At 39.3% G+C, this 22,954-nt stretch overlaps 1 protein-coding gene across 4 annotated transcripts in view; it reads right to left on the reverse strand.

Annotated features, from left to right (window-relative positions):
- Positions 1 to 50: 50 nt before the first annotated feature.
- LOC138629565 (ryanodine receptor 1-like) overlaps positions 51 to 22,954 on the reverse strand; it is a 46,385-nt gene continuing 23,481 nt past the window's right edge. The window contains exons 66-107 of one of the 4 annotated variants that reach the window (XM_069713352.1): positions 22,752 to 22,863; positions 22,582 to 22,663; positions 22,358 to 22,488; positions 21,949 to 22,269; positions 21,613 to 21,853; positions 21,413 to 21,500; positions 21,230 to 21,322; positions 20,706 to 20,720; positions 17,975 to 18,145; positions 17,798 to 17,857; positions 17,546 to 17,680; positions 17,279 to 17,391; positions 17,056 to 17,152; positions 16,872 to 16,981; positions 16,716 to 16,767; positions 16,542 to 16,616; positions 14,015 to 14,114; positions 13,838 to 13,917; positions 13,661 to 13,737; positions 13,475 to 13,548; positions 12,679 to 12,696; positions 11,245 to 11,325; positions 11,040 to 11,128; positions 10,206 to 10,334; positions 10,021 to 10,125; positions 6,784 to 6,865; positions 5,367 to 6,688; positions 5,095 to 5,177; positions 4,687 to 4,843; positions 4,487 to 4,573; positions 4,041 to 4,313; positions 3,743 to 3,873; positions 3,604 to 3,646; positions 3,391 to 3,524; positions 3,218 to 3,278; positions 2,412 to 2,558; positions 2,195 to 2,329; positions 1,951 to 2,107; positions 1,660 to 1,724; positions 1,119 to 1,219; positions 986 to 1,037; positions 51 to 881 (exon numbers count right to left, since the gene is read on the reverse strand). In XM_069713352.1, the coding sequence (XP_069569453.1) occupies positions 786 to 881; positions 986 to 1,037; positions 1,119 to 1,219; positions 1,660 to 1,724; positions 1,951 to 2,107; positions 2,195 to 2,329; positions 2,412 to 2,558; positions 3,218 to 3,278; positions 3,391 to 3,524; positions 3,604 to 3,646; positions 3,743 to 3,873; positions 4,041 to 4,313; positions 4,487 to 4,573; positions 4,687 to 4,843; positions 5,095 to 5,177; positions 5,367 to 6,688; positions 6,784 to 6,865; positions 10,021 to 10,125; positions 10,206 to 10,334; positions 11,040 to 11,128; positions 11,245 to 11,325; positions 12,679 to 12,696; positions 13,475 to 13,548; positions 13,661 to 13,737; positions 13,838 to 13,917; positions 14,015 to 14,114; positions 16,542 to 16,616; positions 16,716 to 16,767; positions 16,872 to 16,981; positions 17,056 to 17,152; positions 17,279 to 17,391; positions 17,546 to 17,680; positions 17,798 to 17,857; positions 17,975 to 18,145; positions 20,706 to 20,720; positions 21,230 to 21,322; positions 21,413 to 21,500; positions 21,613 to 21,853; positions 21,949 to 22,269; positions 22,358 to 22,488; positions 22,582 to 22,663; positions 22,752 to 22,863 (5,775 nt within the window). In that variant the 3' untranslated portion in view covers positions 51 to 785. The remainder of the gene's footprint in view (positions 882 to 985; positions 1,038 to 1,118; positions 1,220 to 1,659; positions 1,725 to 1,950; positions 2,108 to 2,194; positions 2,330 to 2,411; positions 2,559 to 3,217; positions 3,279 to 3,390; positions 3,525 to 3,603; positions 3,647 to 3,742; positions 3,874 to 4,040; positions 4,314 to 4,486; positions 4,574 to 4,686; positions 4,844 to 5,094; positions 5,178 to 5,366; positions 6,689 to 6,783; positions 6,866 to 10,020; positions 10,126 to 10,205; positions 10,335 to 11,039; positions 11,129 to 11,244; positions 11,326 to 12,678; positions 12,697 to 13,474; positions 13,549 to 13,660; positions 13,738 to 13,837; positions 13,918 to 14,014; positions 14,115 to 16,541; positions 16,617 to 16,715; positions 16,768 to 16,871; positions 16,982 to 17,055; positions 17,153 to 17,278; positions 17,392 to 17,545; positions 17,681 to 17,797; positions 17,858 to 17,974; positions 18,146 to 20,705; positions 20,721 to 21,229; positions 21,323 to 21,412; positions 21,501 to 21,612; positions 21,854 to 21,948; positions 22,270 to 22,357; positions 22,489 to 22,581; positions 22,664 to 22,751; positions 22,864 to 22,954) is intronic. The other 3 variants (XM_069713353.1, XM_069713354.1, XM_069713355.1) reach the window with 3 other exon arrangements.

Consider the following 22,954-nt stretch of genomic DNA (forward strand, 5'->3'; position numbering starts at 1 on the left):
TTGTTCTGTCGTTTTCATTATTTTTAAGTTGTACGGTAGCTTTTTCTTACAGTGTATTTTGTGTTAAAAGATTTTAAAAAAGGACACTGTATAACTATAGATTACATACATGCATTATACAAACAGTATAATGCTAAGTCATCCACTCAGTCATATTACAGTCACGTTTATCCTAACACATAATTTATTCACCATCCCAGACTTTAAAGTTGTCTTGAAAAACAATAAATAAAATAATTTAAAGTCAAAAACATATGCTGGAGTATTTGAAGAAAACAAAACAGAGGAACAAAAACACTCATTGTGAAAAATAAATGTGCTGAAGTGAAAATAACAATAATCACCAAATAAATGTCCATTTGAAAAGGAACAAAACACTGCATTCTGTTAGATATGTGGTGGTTGATGCAACTGGAGTAACTGGTTTGGCACTTTAACGATTAAACTGCTTCCGTAAACCACTGTTTACATGCTCACATAGATACTCGTTTTATTCTCTCCTCCTAAACAGACACCGAGTTAGATAACTAATAAACCCACAAGTTCCCTAAGATTAATGAAAGAGACAATTTCTTAAGGCCACTTGAGAGATGACTAAATAAATGATTAGACTTGAGATATCCATTTTCTTATCACTGTCAGTTTAATACTTAAAGGACACTGCAATTTCATGTCATAATGTTTCATGAAAAAAATCACATGTAGTGAGTTTTGTCAAAAATGATGACTACAAGCAGCAGTTCAATAGTTGTAATTTCCATTGGTAAAGGTAAAGTACTTGTTGGCTAGGAAAGTTGATCCTCATATTGCTTTCTGAAACAGTCTCCGGCTGGATAGAAGTCCCAGCAACGCTCCTGGTACATCTTCCACACGTATGACTCCTGAACAGACGATGCAAGAACAAGAATTTAAAAGAGGAACCAACTTGAGACTTGAAACTGTAAGAAGCAGACTGTGACTAAAAGATAAAAGCACTCAGACTGACCTGCCCAGTGTGCTCTGTATCATCTTTGTTGATAAGGTACATCAAGAAGAACCTGGAAAAAAAGACTTGCGTGTTAATATGTTCTCTTTTGTACATGCATCCATACACTGTAACACAGAGGCGGTACACTCACAGGTAATTGGCCAGGTTGTGTTCGTCAAACGTGTGCGTCTCAAAGCCATGCGGCGTCGTATCAAAGTAGTCACTTCCGATACCACATATGAAGCACTTTGTCTGCATAAAAATAAGGGATGAGGATTAAAGTCACGATGTGGCATTAAATAGATTAGGTAACCGTGTCCACGTAGAGGAACAGTATTTAGGATCTAGTGGCATCTAGTGGTGAGCGTGAAGATTTCAACCGACTAATACTCCCCACAAACCCTCCTCTTCCAAGCGTGTAAGAGACCAGTTGCAGTAAAACTGGCCCTCTCTATCGCCAGTTTGGTTTGTCCCTTCTGGGCATTTGTAGAAAAATGGCAGTCCAACATTGCAGACTGCATGGTTGAGGACGTGCACTCTACGGAAATATTAAGGACTCATTCTAAAGTAATGAAAACACAAATACTCTTAGTGATTATAAATTAATCAAAACATAATTAGTAAAAGTATATTTAATTTCTGCCAATAGATCCCCCTAAATCCCACATTCTGGTCCTTCAAAAGTATCGTACCTCCATGTCTTCCTTGACCTGCTCCTGTTGGTCTCTGAGTTCTCCAAAGGCATCAATGATCAGACCTACAGTATTTGTACAATATTATCATTAGAGTTGTTTTTAAATTTGCCAAGTGCCAAACATACCTTAAAATGCCTTTCCTGTATAAACAGTTTGAAGTATGTCTCCAAAAGCTCCTCTGTTTTTCCTTACTTTTCATTCACACCAAAATTAGTACTCACTTAATTGCATAACATTAGTCACATAAGAAACATTGGAAAACATCTTGCAGGACAGCATAGTTTTTACCCTGAATGATGGCCAACAGAATGACAATGACGAAGAAGAAGAACGTTATATCAAACACCACTCGATACAGCTCGTATTCATCTCCAGCAGGATCCTCTATTTCATCTCCAATGCCTCCGCCAGCACGCACACCCACGTACATGTGGAACAGGTAACACTGTAACGTGAAAAATATCATATTTAAGGAAGTAGTGTAGGCGTGAAAATATCTCATTTCACACTTTTTCGATCGACAGTTACGTACAGTCATCATGTCATCACATTTCATATCTGGTTCATCTTCGTCCTCACTCTTGTTGTAAAACTTGCGGAAGAAATTAAAGGCAACTACGGTGTAAAGGTACACCACCACAGCCAACAAGCCCACTGTCATCATGAGCTGGCAGAGACAAAGAGGAAACAGAGTCAGTACATTTATTGTACAAAATTCAGTATAGTTTTAGAGCTTTTCCTGCTCTTGCCTGTTTGCCATTGTGTGTGACTGAGGACAGGATAGTACGAAGCGTCTTGACCCCCATAGCAATATCCAGCAGGTGGCAGGCGAAGAAGAAGTTGTTGTAATGCCCAAGCAAAGACATCACCAGGTACCAGCAAAGATAGAGGAAGGTCTGCAGACAAATGTAGTACAGTATCATATACAGTGGGGTAATATAGTATTGTATGCTATAGTGTGCAATACGAGGTCTGATCATAAAAAGAGGATCTGTGTGCATTGGCCATTTCACCACAGCGCACATGACATTTTGGGGAACAACCAGGAACTGCAGGGAGCGAAATCTGGTGTGTCTACGTTTTGGGGAGCAACAATTGTTTTGCTGGGTGTGAGAAAATTGTGCGCTTTTAATACGCTTGGAGCGGGCGTGCCATTGCGCCACAATTGGGGTCATTCGTTTCAATTTTTTTTTACCTAACACCCCTTCTTCGGACATGGATCATGACGTTCGTTCTCAATGCTTCATTGCCATAACTTTCCTAAAGCATTTAAAAAGTCTATGTTGCTGATTTCCTGAGTTCGACACAAAATTTGAAGTGCAGTCTCAACTCAAGTTTTAGGTCGATGGTGAAATTGCAAATGTACACGTGTCAGTGGTAACAAAAATATGAGTTACACAGGTGCTGATGTGGATCAAGCGACGTAACTTGGAATAATTACTCACAAAAGTTTTTGCTTCCCCTTACTAAGTGCACATTACTATGTTGTGTGCAACAGGACCCGTCTGAACTTTTTGATCTCCGCTCATATAAAAGTAAATATAGGTTTTCTTACACCGTCGGTGAACACAACGCCAAATTTCCAGATTTGGTACTTGATGTCGATGGAGGTCACCCTAAAAGACACAGTATTGGTCGATATCCACTTAAAATGACTTGTTTCAGTTTTGAGGAATGATGTCATGTGTGCCTCGTTGCTTATCTTTGTTAGTTAAATATGTACTATACCATGCAAACACAGAGTTGTCTGGTTCCTCCTGTTTCTTCTCGTGTTGTTGACTCACATCCAGGGAGGCTAAATCAACACCGAGGAGTTCAGCGATTCTTTCCCTTCCGTAAATGTCTCCGTACTTATCCAGAACCTGGACACAGACATTACATTGCACATTTACATGCTCTGCTGGGCCCATTTTAAATCCATCCAAATCGAACATAACTCACCTTTCTTTTGACAAATTTATCCCAATAGTTGTTTGGTAAAGAGCTGTGAGGAAAAAGCACATAATTTACTTCGTACATTACAAAACAGTTTCTTCATCTTGACATCTATGGGAGAGAAATTATTTCTTTATGCACATACGGTGTATTTAGGACGAGTCGGTCCCACTGGCCCTTAATGTCATCATCCTCAGGCTGCTCAGTGATGTAGAGGCCATCAAACTCCAGCTTTCTTGCAAGTTCTTTCTCTCTTTTAAAGATCACCAGTGGAATCTGTCAGACACAAATGCAAATGCTGTTCAACTGAGGTAAGCAAGGATACAACAAAATGTGGTTCATACTGCGACACTTCAATAATTTCCTTTAATGTATTGAAGTAAAAGTGTTAAATATTACACAAAAGAGATTTTTTTTTTTTTTTTTTACTGTCTACATCATACCTTGAGGCAGTTGTAGCCGATGATACAGATGAATGAAATGACTGTGTGCAGCATGGCAATGAAGGCCAATGTGGGCTGCATGTATCCAGTGCTCTCCTCTAAATAAAAATAAATTGGCACGTCTTCCTCATCCTCATCTCCTCCTTCATCCATTCCAGATCCCTCAGCCTCTTCCCCTGAGCCTTCGAACAAACCAGAGCCTTCAAAGAACCCACTTCCCTCTGCCAGTCCAGATCCTTCCATCTCCTCACCATCAGGCGGGGTGTCAGACACCTAAACAGAAGAGAACAAGACCGAGACGTTCAATGGAACGTTCTTTAACAGAAGCTCAGACCACAAACTAAGTACTAAGTACTAAGTAAGTACTAAGTAAGTACAAAACAACTAAATGGAAAGGTTTTCTTGTGACACAACACAATCATTCAAATACATAATTATCTTTTTACCTTGTAGAATAGAAGAATGAAGTTCAGGGCAAATGCGAGGAACAAAGCCAAAAAACGCAGGTTGTAGAAGTTTCTGGAAAGGTAGTTCTAGAAAAGCGAGAAGAACATTTTTCAGATGATGAGTGAGTTGATAGCTGAAGAATGACATTAAACATATGCTAGCAAGTCAGTTCTTAAACAACTACTAATTAATGTTTCACCATAAATTTAATTCTCTGGGTTTCCAGCTCAGTCCAGATCTGAAAACCTCCCTTTTTCAGCTTCTTTTCTTTTTTGGGCGGTGCTTTCTTTGGTTGTTCTGGCTGTTTTTCCTCTTTGCTTGGGGTTTCTTTGTCTGCTTTCTCTCCAGTTTCAACACTGAAAACCAGAGATGGTGGGGTTATTGTTTTATCTTTGTATTCCATCAACAATATAATCATGGTGCACTATGGTGCACGCAGTGCATGCACAACACTAACCTCAAACCATAACAAGTTGTTGTAAAATATTCTTATCTGTATTGAACTGCCTAAAAAAGTCCAGTCTGATGTCCAGAACTGTGACAGAGAGAAGACCCTGTAGGCTGAGGGCCTACAAATGTGGATAAGAAAACAAATCTAAACTCTTACTCAGCCTTTTCAGGCTCCAGAGGAGGTTCCTGTACAGGAACGGGCTCAGGTGGTTTCTGGCTGGCCTCAGTCTCTTCTGGTGGCTGTAACCAATCAAAAACATCTAGTGTACAAAACATTTTGGCTTTCTTTGTTGATATATTTTGGAGATGTTTGTCATTAAAAAGAACTGGATAACTAAATATAAGAAAGTCGACCAATAACACCCAGTGAATTAGCTGACACTTCCATTTTTACTCGCATAAAACAAAACAAAAACAAAAAAAACTCACTATTTTCCTCTTTGTTATAGGAGTTCCTTCAGGAGTTGGAGGTTCAACAGTTGCCTCGACACCCATGTCTCCAAGTCCTCCTGGAGCATCAATACCCGGTGTCCTCCCACCTTCTTTTTCCTGGGAATCCTCCTCATCCTCTTCTCCACTGCCAGTCTCACCAGTGTCCATTACCCCTCCAGTATCTTGTTCCTCCCCTGCCCTTGGCTCCCCTGGGCCATCTCCATGCACATCATCCTGCGTGGGATCCGGCATGCTCGCTAGAATCTCAGTCACTGTGATGTTTTTAGCTCCCTCCACTAAGCCGCCTCCAAACAGTGCTTGCCAGATGATCATAAAGAAGCCTTTGCACACATTGTAAATGAAGTGCAGTATGCTCATTAGGATGGTCCAGAAAAAAGTTGACAAAGCCACAATAATCTCCTTGAGGGTCATCTTCCTCAATCTGCGATACTGCCTGCGAAGGTTACGGAAGGTGAAAATGCTGAAGAAGCTAAACATGCTGTTTATAAAGTCTGCAAAGGCGGAGGTTGATTCAGGCTGCCCTTCCTCTCCATTGTTGTCCTCATCTCCTCCTCCATCTGCTCCCCCACCTGTTCCTGCCTCGCCCCCACCTTCATCTCCTTCGTCATCGTCCTCCCCCTTTTCCTCTTCCTCCTGCTCTGAAATTTGTGCGGCTATATTCATCTCAAAGATGGTGTCCTCACAGAAGTTGACAAACATCTCCATCTTCTCTGACTCACCACCCTCATTGACGACATCAAAGATAAACTGACGTTTGGACTCTCTCACTTGTGGCATCTCCCACTGTCTGCGGTTCACTTCAGTGATTTCAAAGTAGATGCGCTCAATCTTTCTGCTGGCTCCCATGATTTCGATACGGCCCAGGAATGGGCGGAAGTAGTTGAGCACACTATCTGCTTGCTCCAGGAAGTTCTTCAGCCTGGTGTCATGAGGGACGTGCTCAGACAGGTTGGTGAGCAGCACTGCGATGTTGAAGCCAATGTCCTTGGCAGGTTCCTGGAAACGACTGGCAAACTCCTCATAGTTGATCATGTCATTCTCATCTGCTTCCGAGCAGGATAAAAGAAACTGGATCTCAGAGGGGGAGTACTGTTTCTGACTGTCCATGGCCTTTTGGAAGTCCTTCTTGGAGATTAATCCTCGAGGATCCGTGACGTAATCACGGAAAGCATCTGAAGCCACTATGTCTTTCAGTTTGAGGAACATGTCAAAGAACTTGAGTATCATCTCCACGTTGCTCGAGGACTCTACCAACATGTCTACCATCTGGCGGGCAATGGTGCCATTTACCACGTTTCCTGAATAATTACAAAGTAAAATTCAAACAAATGTTTGAAAAGGATAAACAAAAAAAATGATGGAAAACTTAACAGAAAAAAAAAAACTATTTTACCCTCTAATAGTGAGAGCAACATGACGACCATGTCTTTCTGTAGGTCGAGAAGCTCCTTCAGCAGACCAATCTGGCTAGAGTCCTGTGCCCATAGAAAAATGCAGAAGAACTTACAGGAATGATGACAACGGATTTGCTATCATTTTAAAACATTCGAGTTTCACGTAGATTTAGGTGAAAAACACAAGTGAAAAGTGTCAAGAGTTATTACACAACATTATTTGAACATAGAGGAACCCAAATACTTGTTATGATATGAAGTGTACATTCAAAATACTGTGTGTTGCAGACATTCACATTCACAACAAAGAGGGTGCTGTAAAAAGACATTATCTAACCAAACCCTCATGCCGAGAGATTTTATTAAAACATGGCAATGGTTTAGGAAAACATGAATGTCAAAATGTAAACTTATGTAAACTTAAATCTCTTCCAGCTTTACGTCAGTTCTGGTTTCAAAATATTTGTAAATTATGTTCAGATTCATGACTGTTATTATATTTTTTAGGCTATATCAAACATAACACTAACTAAATGTCAGTGATTCTAGTGAATGGTGGAATATTGATTAAATCTTAGTTACAGAAAGGATTAGAATTAATAGCTGAAGCTATATACAGTATACTGTATTATGAAGTATATATGCTATATATATACTGTATATGTTATTAATGTTATATTTGTATTAATTCAAAGCAACACAGAAGCCACAAAGCAACACACCACAAATGAATGAATGATGGCAACAAAATTATAATCTCTGTTAAATGTGTGCACACAAAGTGGATGTCACATTAAAATGTGTTTTTCCAACACCAAATAATTTCAGATTTAAGTATATACTCCAACAGTGGAGGTTAAAAGTCAAGTCTCTCTCTCTCTCTCAGGAAGTTTTGTAACCACCTGCTTTTTTGTTCTTTATTGACTGATTAAGCAAACTGCATGTTTGTTCATGATTATAATACTGTTTATCACACCTGGTGCTGCCGGTAATTGCTTAACAATCCCTTTTTAAGAGAGAGAATATTGCTAATGTGGTACAATATGCATAAGCAGGTTTGGGGAAATGTTTAGGCCTCAGTAAGTAATTGGTTAGTCCATCGAAACAATATAAAAGAACTAGTTTCAGATAGAAAAAAAGGTCATATGTGCGGGTTAATGAACTGTATGCCATATAAAAGTTTTAGATTATATCTAAAAATAAAAAATGTTCTGTTATTGCATTGTGCAAGCATGATGCAAATTCAATCTTCTTAGGGCCTAATACAAATATCTATGTAGCTACTTTAAAATAAAACAAGCCTGCTTTAAAACAGGGGTGCTCATAAATATCACATATTTTTGTACAAGTTGATCAAATATCTTGAAATAGCTTTGTGGTGTTTGACATGAAAGGGGATGTAGTTGTAGTGAAATCACAATGACTCGGCAAGGTGCTAAAGTATATTTACCTTTTAAAACTTTTATCTCGCACCCAGTTTTGTTTGGAGAGAATTGAGCTCAGTATTAGAGATTACTGGCACTCATTGAGGAAGCTTTATAATTCCATACAATAAAAATCCCTTATTAAAACATTTCAAATCAGGTATTCTTATTTTGTCTTTCAAAGCAGGTGGGTATAAAACAGCCTCATAAGAGGAACCAACATTGAATTAAATTGAAAACGAATAAACACAATATCACAACAATAAATAAATGAAATGGATACATACTTTACCCTGCATTGACCATGTGGAAGACAGTTTAGATAATGAATAAATTATTCAGTGGTTAAACAATTAAAACATGATTACATTTTCAAATAATCTTGTGTATGACATTTTATTGCATTTGACAGTAAAACGATGTTTTGATTTCCTATAAACTCTAAATAATACATCACATCTTATACATACTACGCAACAATTGGACTTTCCTTTTTGGAATTAGGCATAAAAAGTATCCCGTTAGCTGCTGCACCATAGTTAAATGATGCACATGATGACAATTGTAACAGAGCAGCTGAAGCTTGTGGTAATATCAGGTTTAAGAAGGACAACGTACATGTAAATTTGAGGTTAGGTGTATTGTAGAGCTGGGAATTTATGGATGAAGTATGGCTCGTCTCTTAACATGAACATATGATTAAATGGGTTATGCATGCAAACACTGTGCTAATAATAAAGGCATGTTATTAGCCTCAGTCATCCACAGAGGATGATTGCACTGTATTGAGTGGAAAAGTCACGTGATTTCCCTCCAAGTATTTTGACCTTTCATTTGTAGCACGAGTAGCACAAGTTGCACCACATAGTGTGAAACCAATGTTATTACACAATAACTTTTGCTTAAATAGTAATATGTATTACATTAAATGTGTACTTAAGCTCATTTTTACAGGAGACAATTTGACTTGTCATAGTAGGATAAAGCACTGGTATTACTCATAACAGTAACAATGAATATTTTCTGTTCGAGTGTCCAAGTGAGCCATGACAGTGACAGTGAGCACAATACCAGGACCCTGAAACTGAGGCAGCTAAATGGTATTCAGCCGTCATTAATTTAATCTTTTACACCTATTCCTACTGTGACATGTCAAAATGTCCAATGTGAAGAATGACTTTGAAACCAGCTCGTGCTGGGGGTTACAAATAAATGATGGAAATACTTATAGAATTAAGAAATCCAAAGTGACTTTGCTCTCTGAACGTAATATTCAGGCATATTGTTGGCAGTTTCTAGCCACATGTTTGCAAGCACGTTTACTATGAAGCATATGACAACATAGTGTTTTCATGCACATATAAGGAGCCGCTGTACAGTATGGTATGTAACCAAAGGATAACGTCACCGAACATTTGCAAACGGGCATTCCTGAGAGCTTAGTAATGATGGGGTGCTTATGTAAACTCACGCTAACATAATCTACACTTAGTCCCATGTTCAGTCTCATTTTTCAAAATTACAGTCATAATCACGACCAAACAAAACATAACATGAGAACCAATGTACAATTAGGGAATCATTTGGCCCAAAAGAGCATCATGACTTATATCATGGTCTCTGAAATAAAATGTGTCATGAGGTCAGATCTATTTAGGCAATATTAACAATTAAAGTGTAGATTTGAGGTCTGAGGAGTTCAATCTGTAATGTTTCCGAACTGAGGCAACACTGACTTTGGGTTAACATGTTTACAGCAAATAAATGTTTTTTATTTGCATTTGATTCATAAATTGAATCATCTGTGCATACCTGCGCCAGCTTCATCATCATGTGGGCAAAGACATGAAGAAACCCGACAATAGCATCCCACAGCCTGCTGTGGGCCAGGGACTGCTGGTTGCCAGTGCATGGACCCTGAAGGCAGAGACTGTGTGTTACACACAAAATAAACAAACAAGCAGATAGCATAAATGCCTGATTTGTTTGAATTTTACCTGAATGTATTCAGTTAGGCTGTTGAAAATCTGTTTTGCCACTGTCATGGCTTTGGAGAAATTCTTTTTGCCTGGTTCATCGATGACGTCCTTGCCGGAGTAATACCAGTAGAAATCACTGATAGACTCCTTAATTGAAGAAATGAGAGGAGAGGAGAGTATTCCCATACTGTGAAAATACTTTCAGGTTAAATGACATTATTAGCAGCGTAACAATAATCTTCTTAGTAAATTTTTGAATTCTATGTATAAATACCAAAATGCCTGAATTGTCTTTTTATCCAGCCAAACCTCACCAAAAAATGACAACACTGGTCTATTGTTTAAGGGGGTGAGAATGACAAATGTTTACATAGGCAACCTCTAGTGGCCATAGTAATTATGACATGAGTAAAGGAAGAAGTCAAGACAATGGAGTGTAAAGAGTGACAAAATCCACGTAGGGAGGACTTTCACCCACGAGTCCTGTGTGAAACCAAAAGTCAACGTTTACTTGTTTTAACTTGTGTACAAAAGTTAACTTATGTAATGTATCTAACTAACTAGTACGCTTGTTGAACGGTCATATATCAATACTCAAATTAGTTATTTTATTGTTTAGGGATGAGGACTTATTGGTCCAATGGAGGATGCTGAAAAAGCTCGTATCAATTTGAGAGTTCTTGGAAATAAACAAGTTTCATTGTTTTGGTATGAGAACATGTTGGATTATCTAAACTACAAGGTATATATCCCACACATGTATTTCTTTAGCATTATAATCTCCAACCAAACCTTTATTTTCAGGCTTTATTAAGTGCTTAATCTGTAGGCTGAATTACTGTCAAACTGCACCTGGAGTCGGAGGAGGTAATCTACAGTACAGATGATGATGTTGATGGTCGTTGTGCTTCCTGTCTGCGTCCGCAAGTAGTTCTGAAAATCTGCAGCAAAATAGAGATAATTTTTTTTTAAAAACCAGTAGTTTACGATATTTGAATTTCATAAAGTTACCACCAGTTTGATTTCAATGTTATTAGAATTTTGAAGTTATTCCCACCATTATTGTGACCTTCACAAAGCAGCTGCAGGAAACGGAAGAGGTCACAGGTGAACTCATCGTCCGACATCACTTTCTCATCTAAGAAAAAAGTAAATAAATAAAATGAATCAAAGTGATAAATTCAAGATAGATCAGATTACATACTGGTAAACACTAAAACTGTCCGCCTGAATATAAGCAGTGTGATGACAATCAGTCAAATTCATTTCTCAGTTTACCGTCATCTTTAAATGGATTTTAGTATCAGAGTGTTGGTAGTTACAGTAAATTAAAGGATGAGTCACACTGAATTGTACAAATAATATTAATAGAAGAAATATAAAGGATTGTGGCCTGACAGTGATCTGGCATATAAGCACATGTCAAAGAACATACAGGAGCATCACATGCATACACTTATCGTGAAAACAAGTTGCGGTGAAAAACGGACACAGTGACAGACAAACACAATATTAATAAACTGAACATACATACAATTACAGCAATAAAGTTACTACTTTGCAGTATTCAGGGGTGAACTGGAGCTTTACTCCTGGAACATATATCAGTCTGTACATTTTATACATTATTCAAAAACAATATCAAAATAATCAGAAGAAAATAGGAGAAAATCTATAAAACAACTGCAGAATTTTAAAATAGGATTGATACTGTATATTATTAGATAAACAAAATAATTGCTTCACATCCCAGTTCATCACTGGCTGCTATGAATTCACATACAAACACAGAATCATGCAGTGCGTAACAGCTTTGCTTGAATGAATGAGAGTTAAATGTCAGAGAGGTTGGGGCATTGTCCATCAAAAGGCTGAAAGGAATCCAGTGCATGATAGAGTGCATCAGAGAAAGGGACCACACTTACTTCAGTCTTCTGACAATTACATGCTGAGGAGAGTTGAGCGAATGACTTGTACATGGATGAGGTCTGTAGCTGTTTCATCCCGAGTTCAAGAGTTTGTATACTCAATTTAATGGGAATATTCTGTTGAATTTGTATATTTTTGTGCTAAAGTAACATTCTGTTTGATTTGTATGTGTCAAGTCTTTGAGAATGTGATGTACTTTGTTTTTGGCCACATTTCAAGATAAAAAGATCCTCTCCATAAATTATATGTGTGAAAAATGTGCAACAAGTTATTATAGGGTTAGAAATGAGGAGCTCTGTCACTATTCAAAACAAATATGGTCTCTGAAAGTTTCATTCTTAGGTTTAAGAGGAAAGACCAGATTCCATTCATTGCTTTCTGAAATGAACAAGACATGTGAGGAGGACATGAGCTATGAACATGACAGATGGACAGAGGGATCCAATCCTCTCTTGGTAGAATTTCTGTGTTAGAAAAAGAAGTGATGGAGCGAGAGGGACAAGGAAGAGAAGGAAAGGAGAAAGAGAGCAGAGAGAGGCCGATGGACAGAAACATGATTTACCCCGATCTAGGTTCAACTCTGAGGACCATGAAAGGAGGGACAGGGGAGAGGTGGCAGTGATCGTGGGGAAGGGAGAGAGGATCAGTGTGTTGACAACAGTAGAGGACTAAGAGATGAGGAGGTGGAGATTAACAACATTCCATGGCAAATTCATTCAGGTAGAACTTCAAATTAACCTCCAGAATTAGATGACAAAGTAGGTGAAGTCCAATAGGCATGTCAGACTACGAGACATACAGAGGGAAAAACTTGAACTAATTTAAGTTAAATCACAAATCCTTAAATAAAACTATTTAATAGTTATCAAAGTGTTAATAATACTTCATGTTAGGAAACTAATCATTCAATTCAATTAAAATTTGTACAATAATGTCAGAGATGGAAAACATTAAGAGGAAGGGGAAGAAATAAATGCTCAAAATGTCTTACATGTGTTTACTAATTCAGGTGGTACAATGAATAATGGTGTCATCTTTTTGGTACTCACTTATTCTTTAGTTGACTCGTTTCTGCAAATTAGTCAACTTTGTTTTTGTGGCATTCCATGAACAGCAAACAATCTATAATGTATGCATGGGATTTCTCATTCAGATAAAATGTGTCTTCACTTGTATCCCATCACTGATGACCATATAAATTGTTGTGTTATGAGATGGTTGAGGGAAGTGTATTTAACCTTCAAATGATGCAGATAATCAATTGCTTGATTATTATAAACAATGGAAGCAGGGGGATATTCTGCCCTCTGTATCTTAGGTGTGAAAATGTAATGCAAAAGAAAAGAATATGAACTTACTGGTGCCTTCCTCGGAAACCATGCCCAGCCCCTCGGCCTTGTTCTGCCTCTCAAAGGCATTTAGATCCAGGACACTGCACAGAGCATAAATCTGTTTTTACCTGTTCAGTCCCTACTCTTCAAATATACACACTGAAGTTACTTAACGATTAAAAAATAAATTATGTTCAGTGATTGAACACTGACCTGCAGGTCTGCATCAGTGCCTGGATGCTCAGAAAGAAGCCAACATCCTTCTTGTCCTTCAAGTACTCCAACATTTTCTGACCAAAAAGAGGTGGAAATCCATAAAAAGTGCTCCTTTAAAAATAACTTCAAATTCAAAATTACATGACGCAAAAGGTTTGTTTCCAGAACACTAACCCGCTGAACCTCACTGTTCCCGCCATTCAGGATAGAAATACCCAGCTTGAGGGTTGTGGACACCATTGGGCCGGTCTCACCTAAAGGAAACAGAAAGCCAGAAAGAGTTAACTGAATCACTGAGCAGGAAGGTTTACAGGCAAAAACATGTTGACCAAAGAGCAGAATCAAACCTACCTTTGCAGGCGCTGATCATTTGCAGGACCATTTCAGCAGCACCGCGATTATGCAGTCTAGACTGCTGGTACAGGAGCCTTTGTTTCTCCATTTCTTTCTCCTGTGGTAGACCCAGACATTATGAGTATTTGGTAACGTTATATTTCACACAGAGAATTTAAATAGATAGAGTGGACCCTATCAATTCAGGTATTTCATGAAAACATTGAGTCTTAAATATAAAAAAATTGTCCATTCAAAAAGTCCATTCTATCAATTTATATTCCATATTTCAATTCACATTCGCTCAGCTTTCACACAAGTCCCTAATTTTTTAACTCATCACGAATCAATTTCACAGTTTTTGCTCAAATTGTCCATAACTGTAGTATTATGTATATAAACATAAAGCGATTAAAGATAGGGTATACAAAAAATGCTAAGTTCTGATATTTACCGATCAATAAAACTAATGGTAGTTTGTGCATTTGCCTGTTTAATATCAAAATAGTCTGAATTGCATTGCTCATTTCCTTTTCTCTTTTATCTACAGTAATATTGTCTTTTTACAAACATTTGGTTGTCTCTGTCTATTCAAAGTCTGACTCTCGCACACATTCTGTCACCTCACTTTATTAGTCATGGGGTTGTTACACTACTTCCTCACGTTTGCCGGCTGGAGCAAGCGTTAGACTACAGGAAACAGCCCCATCGGCGTAACATTTTTAGCCAGACAGCTCACCAAAGTGTCTTTGTTGCAGCAGCCGTGCAAAGAAGATATTTTGGACAAAAGCTGCATTCCCTCTGTATCGGAGATATTGCTTTGACATTTCATAGAGGTCTGTCTTTGATTTAAGACATGGTTTGAAATATTCATGCCAAATGAAACAACATTTGCTTTGCTTCGGCTCTAAATGGCCTCGACAGTTCTTTATTTACAGTACTGAGCCAACTGGGAACGAAATGCCATTTATAAAAAGGAATAGCGATCAAATGAATATCTCTGAATTTAGAGGACATTCCTCTGTTCAGCCATGCCACAAATCAACTTGTAGCATCCCATATAATTACCCTAAAAAACACCACCACCACCCCCTTCCCTCCCTCCCTCACACCATCCCTCCCAACCCTTCCCCCACCCAACCATCCTCCCGCCCACCCATATATGCCTGGCCGCGCTCTACCCTCTATGTGTCGTGCTGTTGGACCTCAAACTTTCACTGCGGTCACTGACTTTCTAATGAAACCTGACTATGAATTATGCACTATGTGATGTGTGTGAACTGACTTTTAAAACTGTGGCTATGTGTATGAATATGTAGCTTTTAACAGTTGTTCTACACTGGCTGTCTCTGTAGTCTGTCAGTACGCTATGTGAGTGGGGTGAGGGGAACATTGATCAGTAGCATTCAGTTAATAAGGACTGGTGCTATGAGGGTGAGAGGGATTACATGGAGTGATGGGGACAGAGACAGAAAGGAAGACAAAAAAGACAGCTATATAAACTGGGAAGAATGACATCACTCGACAGTGAGTGTGTTAAATCACAACAGATTGGAACCTGAATGGCCTTTAATAACAAATCCAGGGCTTTTGTAAAATTTTATAGCATGTCTTACTCCCCAGTTTGATATGAGCCCTGACACATGTTTTGAAGGCATTTTTGAATTTTTAAATATTTTTTAGTAGTTCGAAGCAATGATACATGTTGACAAAGCACAGAAATTGCTAATGGTCAAACAAACGAAACTCACTGGAAGTTATTTAATGGTTCAGATCCTTCTAACAGTAAAGTCAGCTCTATGTGTATCAACGAGTGCAGGGTTGGACACTCATAAAGTGGACGTAAGGAATGTTGTAAAGGTTCTGCATAAAGGCAGCTGGTGTTGCCCATCAAAGTAAACCAAAAAGTATAAAAAGCCCTGCTCTGATTCTATCAGCTGTTCGAAGTAAAATTAGAGGAATGGTGTCACAGGAAAACCTTTGAGATACATTTTTATTACAGATTCCTTGATTTTCACAAGATCATTTATAGTTTCATCAAGCTGAGCATATGACTGATTGTAAAAAGCTGTGTAGATTATCATTCGTGGCATGAGGATTATTATTATTATTGATGATGTTAATTTTACATGAATTTAATCGAGTTAGACCCAATCCAGATTCCAGACACAAAAAAGTGTAAACAAGACAAACAGGTCTCTTGAAACAGTAAATGCTACATTGAAATAATTGCAGTGTTGTTTAAACCTGAATTTCAGTACCTTTTTGTCGCAATCACATAGAGAGAGCACATAGAAATGAATATCTGGATTGGACCCTTGAGTTTCTAACTCAATCGATGAATGAAGCACAGCATACAAACAGAAGAGACAGAGAATAGACGGGACAGGAAGAAGTAACGAGACAAAAACAAAGAGAGAGAAAGAGATGTGGTTGTGAAGTAATGTTCCGATGATGAGGCCACTCAATGCGTTGAGAGCTACCGCTCCAATGTGTTCCTGGTCCCTAGCCCCCGGCCGCCCATTACCAGTTCTGACTGTCGCACCTCAAAGGACATCTCATCCTCAGCATTTTCCACCATTTCCTCTCCCCCTTCTTCTTCCTCACCAATATGGCAGCTCTAAATTTAAGGAGAGCAAAAGAAAATATATATATGAGTGTTTCTGAGTTATTGATGTGTATCTCAAACCTTAAACCGAAACCCTCCACGATGACTCACCTTTGCCATAATATCTGCATATGCCATATAAAGATGATCTGTATCGAGTTTACTGAAATGTTGAGAAGAGACAACAATTGGTGAACTAGTACTAGCATGTTGCTTTTTTTGCCACAGGTACAACAGAGTTGTGGTTTCAGGGAGGACCTGTCTAACCTCTTTTCTGTCAGAGCGGTCCGACTGAAATGTAGAATGAGCTGGTGGAGGGGATCTGGCTTCGTTTCCTTCTCCTCCTCTTCATCTCCTTCCTCTTGCTCCATTGCTTTCTGTCATGTACAGCGAGAGGAAAAGTGAGTAATAGCAAAGAAAACAGATGAAAGAGATGTCAGACGACACTCACTGATAAGTCATCGATCATCCTGTCTTCAAATGAGTAACCCTCAGTGTGTAGCCAGTTGCGTTTGTATCCCTCGAGGAACATGTTTGAAGCTCTGTGTCTGAAAAGCAAAGAACAAAACAAAACAAAACAAAACAGGAAACAAGTTGTGTTAGCATTTAGTAGCTGATTTGTGAACACCCTGTACTGTAAGGGTCAGTTCTGAAAAAAGTTGTAGCTTTCTCACCTTGGAATGTTGTACAGTGGTGTCATCCTGAAGCAAGCGACCACAGCCCTGCGTCTCTGCTTAGACAGCAGTTTGTGCCACACCATCTTCTTGGATTTAAATGGATGCTCCGTCTATTAGACAGTTAGGGTTAGGGTTACAATTCAAGTAATATGTGTGCAGGTAGCCCTCGCTCCTACAGTAGTGACTTTATTTCTCATACTCTCTGCTGATGACACGATGCACTGACTACAATTAGTTTTGGGAAAGTTTCCCACCACTGCTCACCACTTCAAGGTGGTAGAGGACAGCAGAAACCTCCTGCACTCTCTTGACAACTTTCACTGGCGCATCAGCATCTTCAGCCTTCCCTGCCATCTCCTTGTACAGAGCCATCTGCCAGCGCATGGATGGGTTATCCACCTTTCGACAGCACAGGGATATAGAGAACTTTTTGAAATGTGTTGTTACTGACTATTTATAATTGCAAATGTGATTCCTGTAAGTAACACAATTGTGCCAACAGTCCAGAGATTATACCTTGCCCTGAAGATGTAGGTTGTTCTGCAGGAACTCCCTTACTTCTTCATCAGTGTCTCTCTGTAAAGTAAAATGTTTTAGTAACCATTGTCCTCCTCCATAATACAGTATTCAACATGTTAGAAGTTGTACTCCTGACTTATATCATAATCAAATTTAAAGTCCTAAAAAAACTACCAAAGAGTATCGAATCTTGGCCAAGTTGATAAGCTCCTGATCAGCAGGAGAGCACATGTTGAGGCCTATGGGGAGCATCTTTTTCAAGGCAGCCACAATAAGTGATGTCTGGACTGAGTAACGATCCCCCCGTTTCTTCTTCTTGGTGCGTTCAGCATCTGAGCCTCCACCCTGTGAAACGGGACAATAAACCAAAAAGCATTCACAGTATCCCATGAGGTACATAACCATGGACAGACGCCCTTCTTAGTAATAATCATTTTCTCTCATTGTGCTAGGAAGGACTTAAGCAAAACAAATCGTTTTTACAAATAGACTACCAAACATAAATAAATCAGGATATGAACATCAATTGAGTTTGTCAACACAGTCAGCGATCATTAAAATTCTTAATGTGATTGCCTTATTACTAACTACTGAACACCATCCTACCTTAGTGACAGTTGAGCACAGTACTGTGCTGCAAGCTGTTTATTTTGCAATAACAGTAGATAAATCCATGTACAAATACCCAGCCAACGTCACTGTGGATCCCGATTAAGCATGTTACTGTCAACAATGTGTAATAAAAAGATGAGAGCCTACATATTGATGTCAATTTGAAGGTATTCCCCAATCATAGAGTTGTTGTTTCTCTGAGCTCAGACTGGTAAGTAGAGGGTACAGTGAAAATGTGAGGGCAAAGTGCGGCTACAGCTGCCTTTGGGAAAGGGAGGCTGAAAGGAATGGGTCTTATAAGAAAATAAATCAGTGCAACTGCATTTACAACATGCAACAGAAAATATGTCATTCAAGTGAGAACCCATTCCGCATTCCATGAACAGGACAACTACCTAAAACAAACTAATTTTTCCTGTAATTATGAATTAAATTTCATAACAATCGCAGCCCTTGGTGAAAGATTAAAATATTAGATGAAGTTAAAGAACAAAACCCTTGAAATTAGAGTTAGACCTATTAGTAGCCGGCCGTTATAATCACACGCCTACAGTAAAACAAACTGTCTATGGGATATGTCCCTGCACTCGCCTCCTGAACTCCCGTTCTGTTTCTGTCAGAGTTCAGTCCTTCTGTTAGCTGCTCTTTCTGGAGTCCTCCAAAATGTGCAAGTGGATATAAGAGCATACAGAATATGAATGCATTTTTTTAATGTGAATGTTTAGTCTATGAAATGCATGCTCTATGAATAGGTCAAAGGGTATTTCTATTAGAGCCAGAGAAGTGGAGATAATAGGATCAGATAGTAAGGGCTACAAAGAAGTAAATCTAACTTGGGGGCTTGACAACTGTATTGAGGAGGGATATTGATACTTCTCATTACCACTCAGATATTACACATATTGCAGTAAAGATGTACTAGAAGCACTTAATATGGCTCATTGGCTTTTAGAAAGTCAGTTATTATGGTGCTGTTTACAATAGCTCAAGTCTTGCAGTTTATGAGTAGGTCAATTAATTGTCTGAATGAGAACAATTTAGACACACACATTAAGGCTAAAATGGAACAACAAACTGAAGAGGCTGGTTAAAGTATTTATAGCATCAATCTTTTCATTATAAGTGGTTTCATGACAGATATATACAATGAAGTTCTATGTCTCTGGAATTGTCCCAGATGTGTGTATGTTATGGAAGAGTAGTTTAGAGGAGACAAGGTGCAAAGCATTTTGGGGAATATTTAGACAATAAGTGTGAATTAATTTATTGGTTAGGCTCGTGGTAATTTTGAGCACTTCTAAAGCGAGAACCTAACAACTGTATCAGGAAATCTGCTTCAGTGACATTAAGCATCAAGCCATGTGTTAGTGTGAATACTAGGGAGTGTGAAGGACACTAGACCATGATGTTTCATGGCTTTTTAAGGGAGGAGAGAAGAAAGAGCACAGAGAAGACTAACATCATCCCCTAGTGGCAAAAAGCTACATTGCAAAAAAAACCTACAGGTCAACCGTAGTTCCAAGAAAAGAAACAAAAAGGCATACTAGAAGACTCCAACTCAACTAGGATCAAAAAAAGAGCAAACTCAGTGACAGGATGATGGCACTGTGCTCTCACTGCCACCTCGGGCTTCGTGTAAAGCCCAGTGCCATGAGCCCAACTCTACAGCTGAGTACTTTCATCAAGCGCCTCCAGACTCCCCCCCTCACACACTGGCAGGACTGGGGACGACCCGCAGACAGGGCCTGCCCATTTGTCCAGTGATCCTTTGTGAGAATAATGTGATTATCTTTCCCTAGTGCATATTAATTACAGTTTTTCCTAATGTATAATTTTGCATGAGTGAGTCAGTGTAAGACTGTGGATCAGTGTGCAAGTGCAATACTAACAGTAATGTAATTGGATCCAACATCCATCTGTTGCTCTTTTAAAGAAACTTCTAGCTTTGATGTTTGTACTCTATTAATATAAATAACAACATATTTATAGCGATGATGAATTCTCAGCTGACTTTTATTTCACTTATAATAGACTACAAAGTATGAATGAGTCAGCATACACAGCTGCACGTGCATTGAAGCATTTGTCACTGGCCATGAATTAAATGCCTCATGTCATGTCTCTCAGTGAAATGTGCGGGTGTTTTGTGTGTCATTCTGTGCGTTATGAGTGTGTATTTGTTTGTGCATATGTGGATCAGATGTGCCAGTGTGCTGGAGAGGTTGATGAAAAGCTCCCCCAAAGTGAGGTGCCATGCGGTCAGCACAGCGGTCGTGCAGAAACAAAGTCTAACCTCTGTGTCCCCGCCCTGGAAACCCAGCCGCAACCCAAAAGAAGAGGACAATGGACAACCAAAGAGAGAATATTGTTAACACAACTGCTATCCTTCTCAAAAATGCGAATTAATATCAAACCTCAAAAAGTTACAGCAGGCTTCACTATGTCTGAGCAAGCCTAATAAACAAGAATATTAAAAAGAAGAACATTGACAAAATCAGACCCAACTAGACGCCTTGGCACCCATCCTGGTAAAAATGGTGCATAAGTATCTTTCTGTCTTAGATTGCTTTACTAAAATATGATCACATATTTTTTATTATTTCCTAATACCATTATTCTGAGGATATCTAGAGTTCATTGACACGTATAGTGGCTGGAAATGGTTGCTAATAAAATCAGAAAATCCTACCAAAAAACATGGGCAGAAAGAAAGAAAAACATAGTTGTTAAACAAAAAGCCTGCCACAGAGTTCTATAGGTGCCTGATTTGATGCTACAGCATGACTGCAGCACCTTCTCTGCCTCTTACTGACTCACCTTGCTCATTTTGCTCTTGCTGTCAGCAGTGAGGAATGACATGTTATTGATCTCATTAATCACCACAAAGTTCTGCTCCTCTCGCTTAAAATTCTACAAAAGAGAGACAAACAGGAAACATAAAAGTAAAGAGTGTGACCTGCTACGTATGGGTGCATACGAATGACTCATGAATATACTCACGTGAGATTTCGACCAGAAGATAAAGACCTCTCCGACCATTCGGAAGAGCTCTTCAGCATCTGGGTCAGGACATGTCAGCCACCTCGCCCTGCAGCAGAACAAAATAGTTCAGCAAACAATATATGTAAAAATGAGTCAGCACACGGCTGCATTCACATTTCAAAACGTTCAACATGAAGGCATTTGTAGATTTATTGTACCTGTTGTTGTCCACGTAGCGAATAAGCAGAGGGTAGAGGGCATACAAGTCTCTACAAAGAACGGCAAACTCATCACGTATTGTGCCATCTTCCTCATCCCCCTCTGACTTCCCCTCCATCCGCAAATGGTCTTCCTCAGCCACCACCTTTGAGGTGCGTTTCTTCAGCTTCTCCATTGTTGGGATGAAGTGGGACTTGAGCATTTCTGGCTTTGCCCTGCTGACAATGGGCTGTGAAAACACTAGAAGACAACGCATGAGGTGTCATCTCACCTGCAGAAAAACTAACTCGGGTGTACAAGGTGACACATTAATACGGCTTTATGACAGCGCTCACCAGCCAACCTCTTCATCCAGGAGGCCTCATCAATACCCAAGTTGTTGACTACAATTTTCATGATGCTGCCAAGCAGCTGATTGAGGTGTTCTGATGTGACATCAGTGCAGAGTTGGGCCTCCATTTCAGGGAAGTTTTCAAGTCCTCTCTCCCACCAGCGGGGCAGGTAGTTACACAGCATGGGCAAAGTGATTTCAATCACATGAGGCATCTCAGTGTAGCGAGCCCCCGACTCTGCCAAGCCTCCAATTTCCTTTAGAAGAGCATCCAGCTCTGGAATGTCTGGACACAATTCCTGGACCTCGTTGGGAAGGCCCAAGACTTTCACAAGAGAAGTAGTGAAAGAATATTCAGAAACAAGACTTTGCCAGAGAAGAAAACAGATTTGAGGAAAGGTTCTTGCACTCACTGGCTCTCTCCCTGGGGGTCTTTGTGGTGTAGACAGAGAAAGCATTGAATTCATTCAGCTGGGGCTCTAAGTAGGCCACTGGCATAGCTGCTGCAAGGTGAGCCAAACACTCTCCAAGAGCTGGCCTCTGCCTGTTAATGTAAAGGACAAGTGCAACAAAATGCTCTGAAGTGTCAAGTTCTAAATTACTTTATAGCTTTTGATGTCTGCAAATATGGCGTTACCTCTCAACATGTGGATTCTTGACAGTCCCCAGAGAGTAGATGCTACACATAATGCGATAACATGACATTTGCAGATCATCCACTGTGTGCAAGCAACAGAGACAGATACAGCCATGTCAGTTTAATTAAGAAATAAACACCATTCATATAAAATATGAGTCAGCACTTACACATGACATCATCTCCAAACTGGTGCTGAGCGATGTGATCAAACAGTGAGGTGAGCACTGGGAGCAGGGCGATGGTTGTGTAGTTAATGTTCTGGGACACGCCTTTGACTTGCTTGAAGGGAGAGAAGCAGCTCATGATTATGGACTTGAATTGGATATTAAATGTCTGAAATTTACTCATTTGCAACAGTGTGTGATAGTAA

Source organism: Brachyistius frenatus, unplaced genomic scaffold (assembly GCF_029030835.1).
Source record: "Brachyistius frenatus isolate BFR_SWC_R1_liver_20210118 unplaced genomic scaffold, ASM2903083v1 Contig_117, whole genome shotgun sequence".
Lineage (NCBI taxonomy): Eukaryota > Metazoa > Chordata > Actinopteri > Embiotocidae > Brachyistius > Brachyistius frenatus.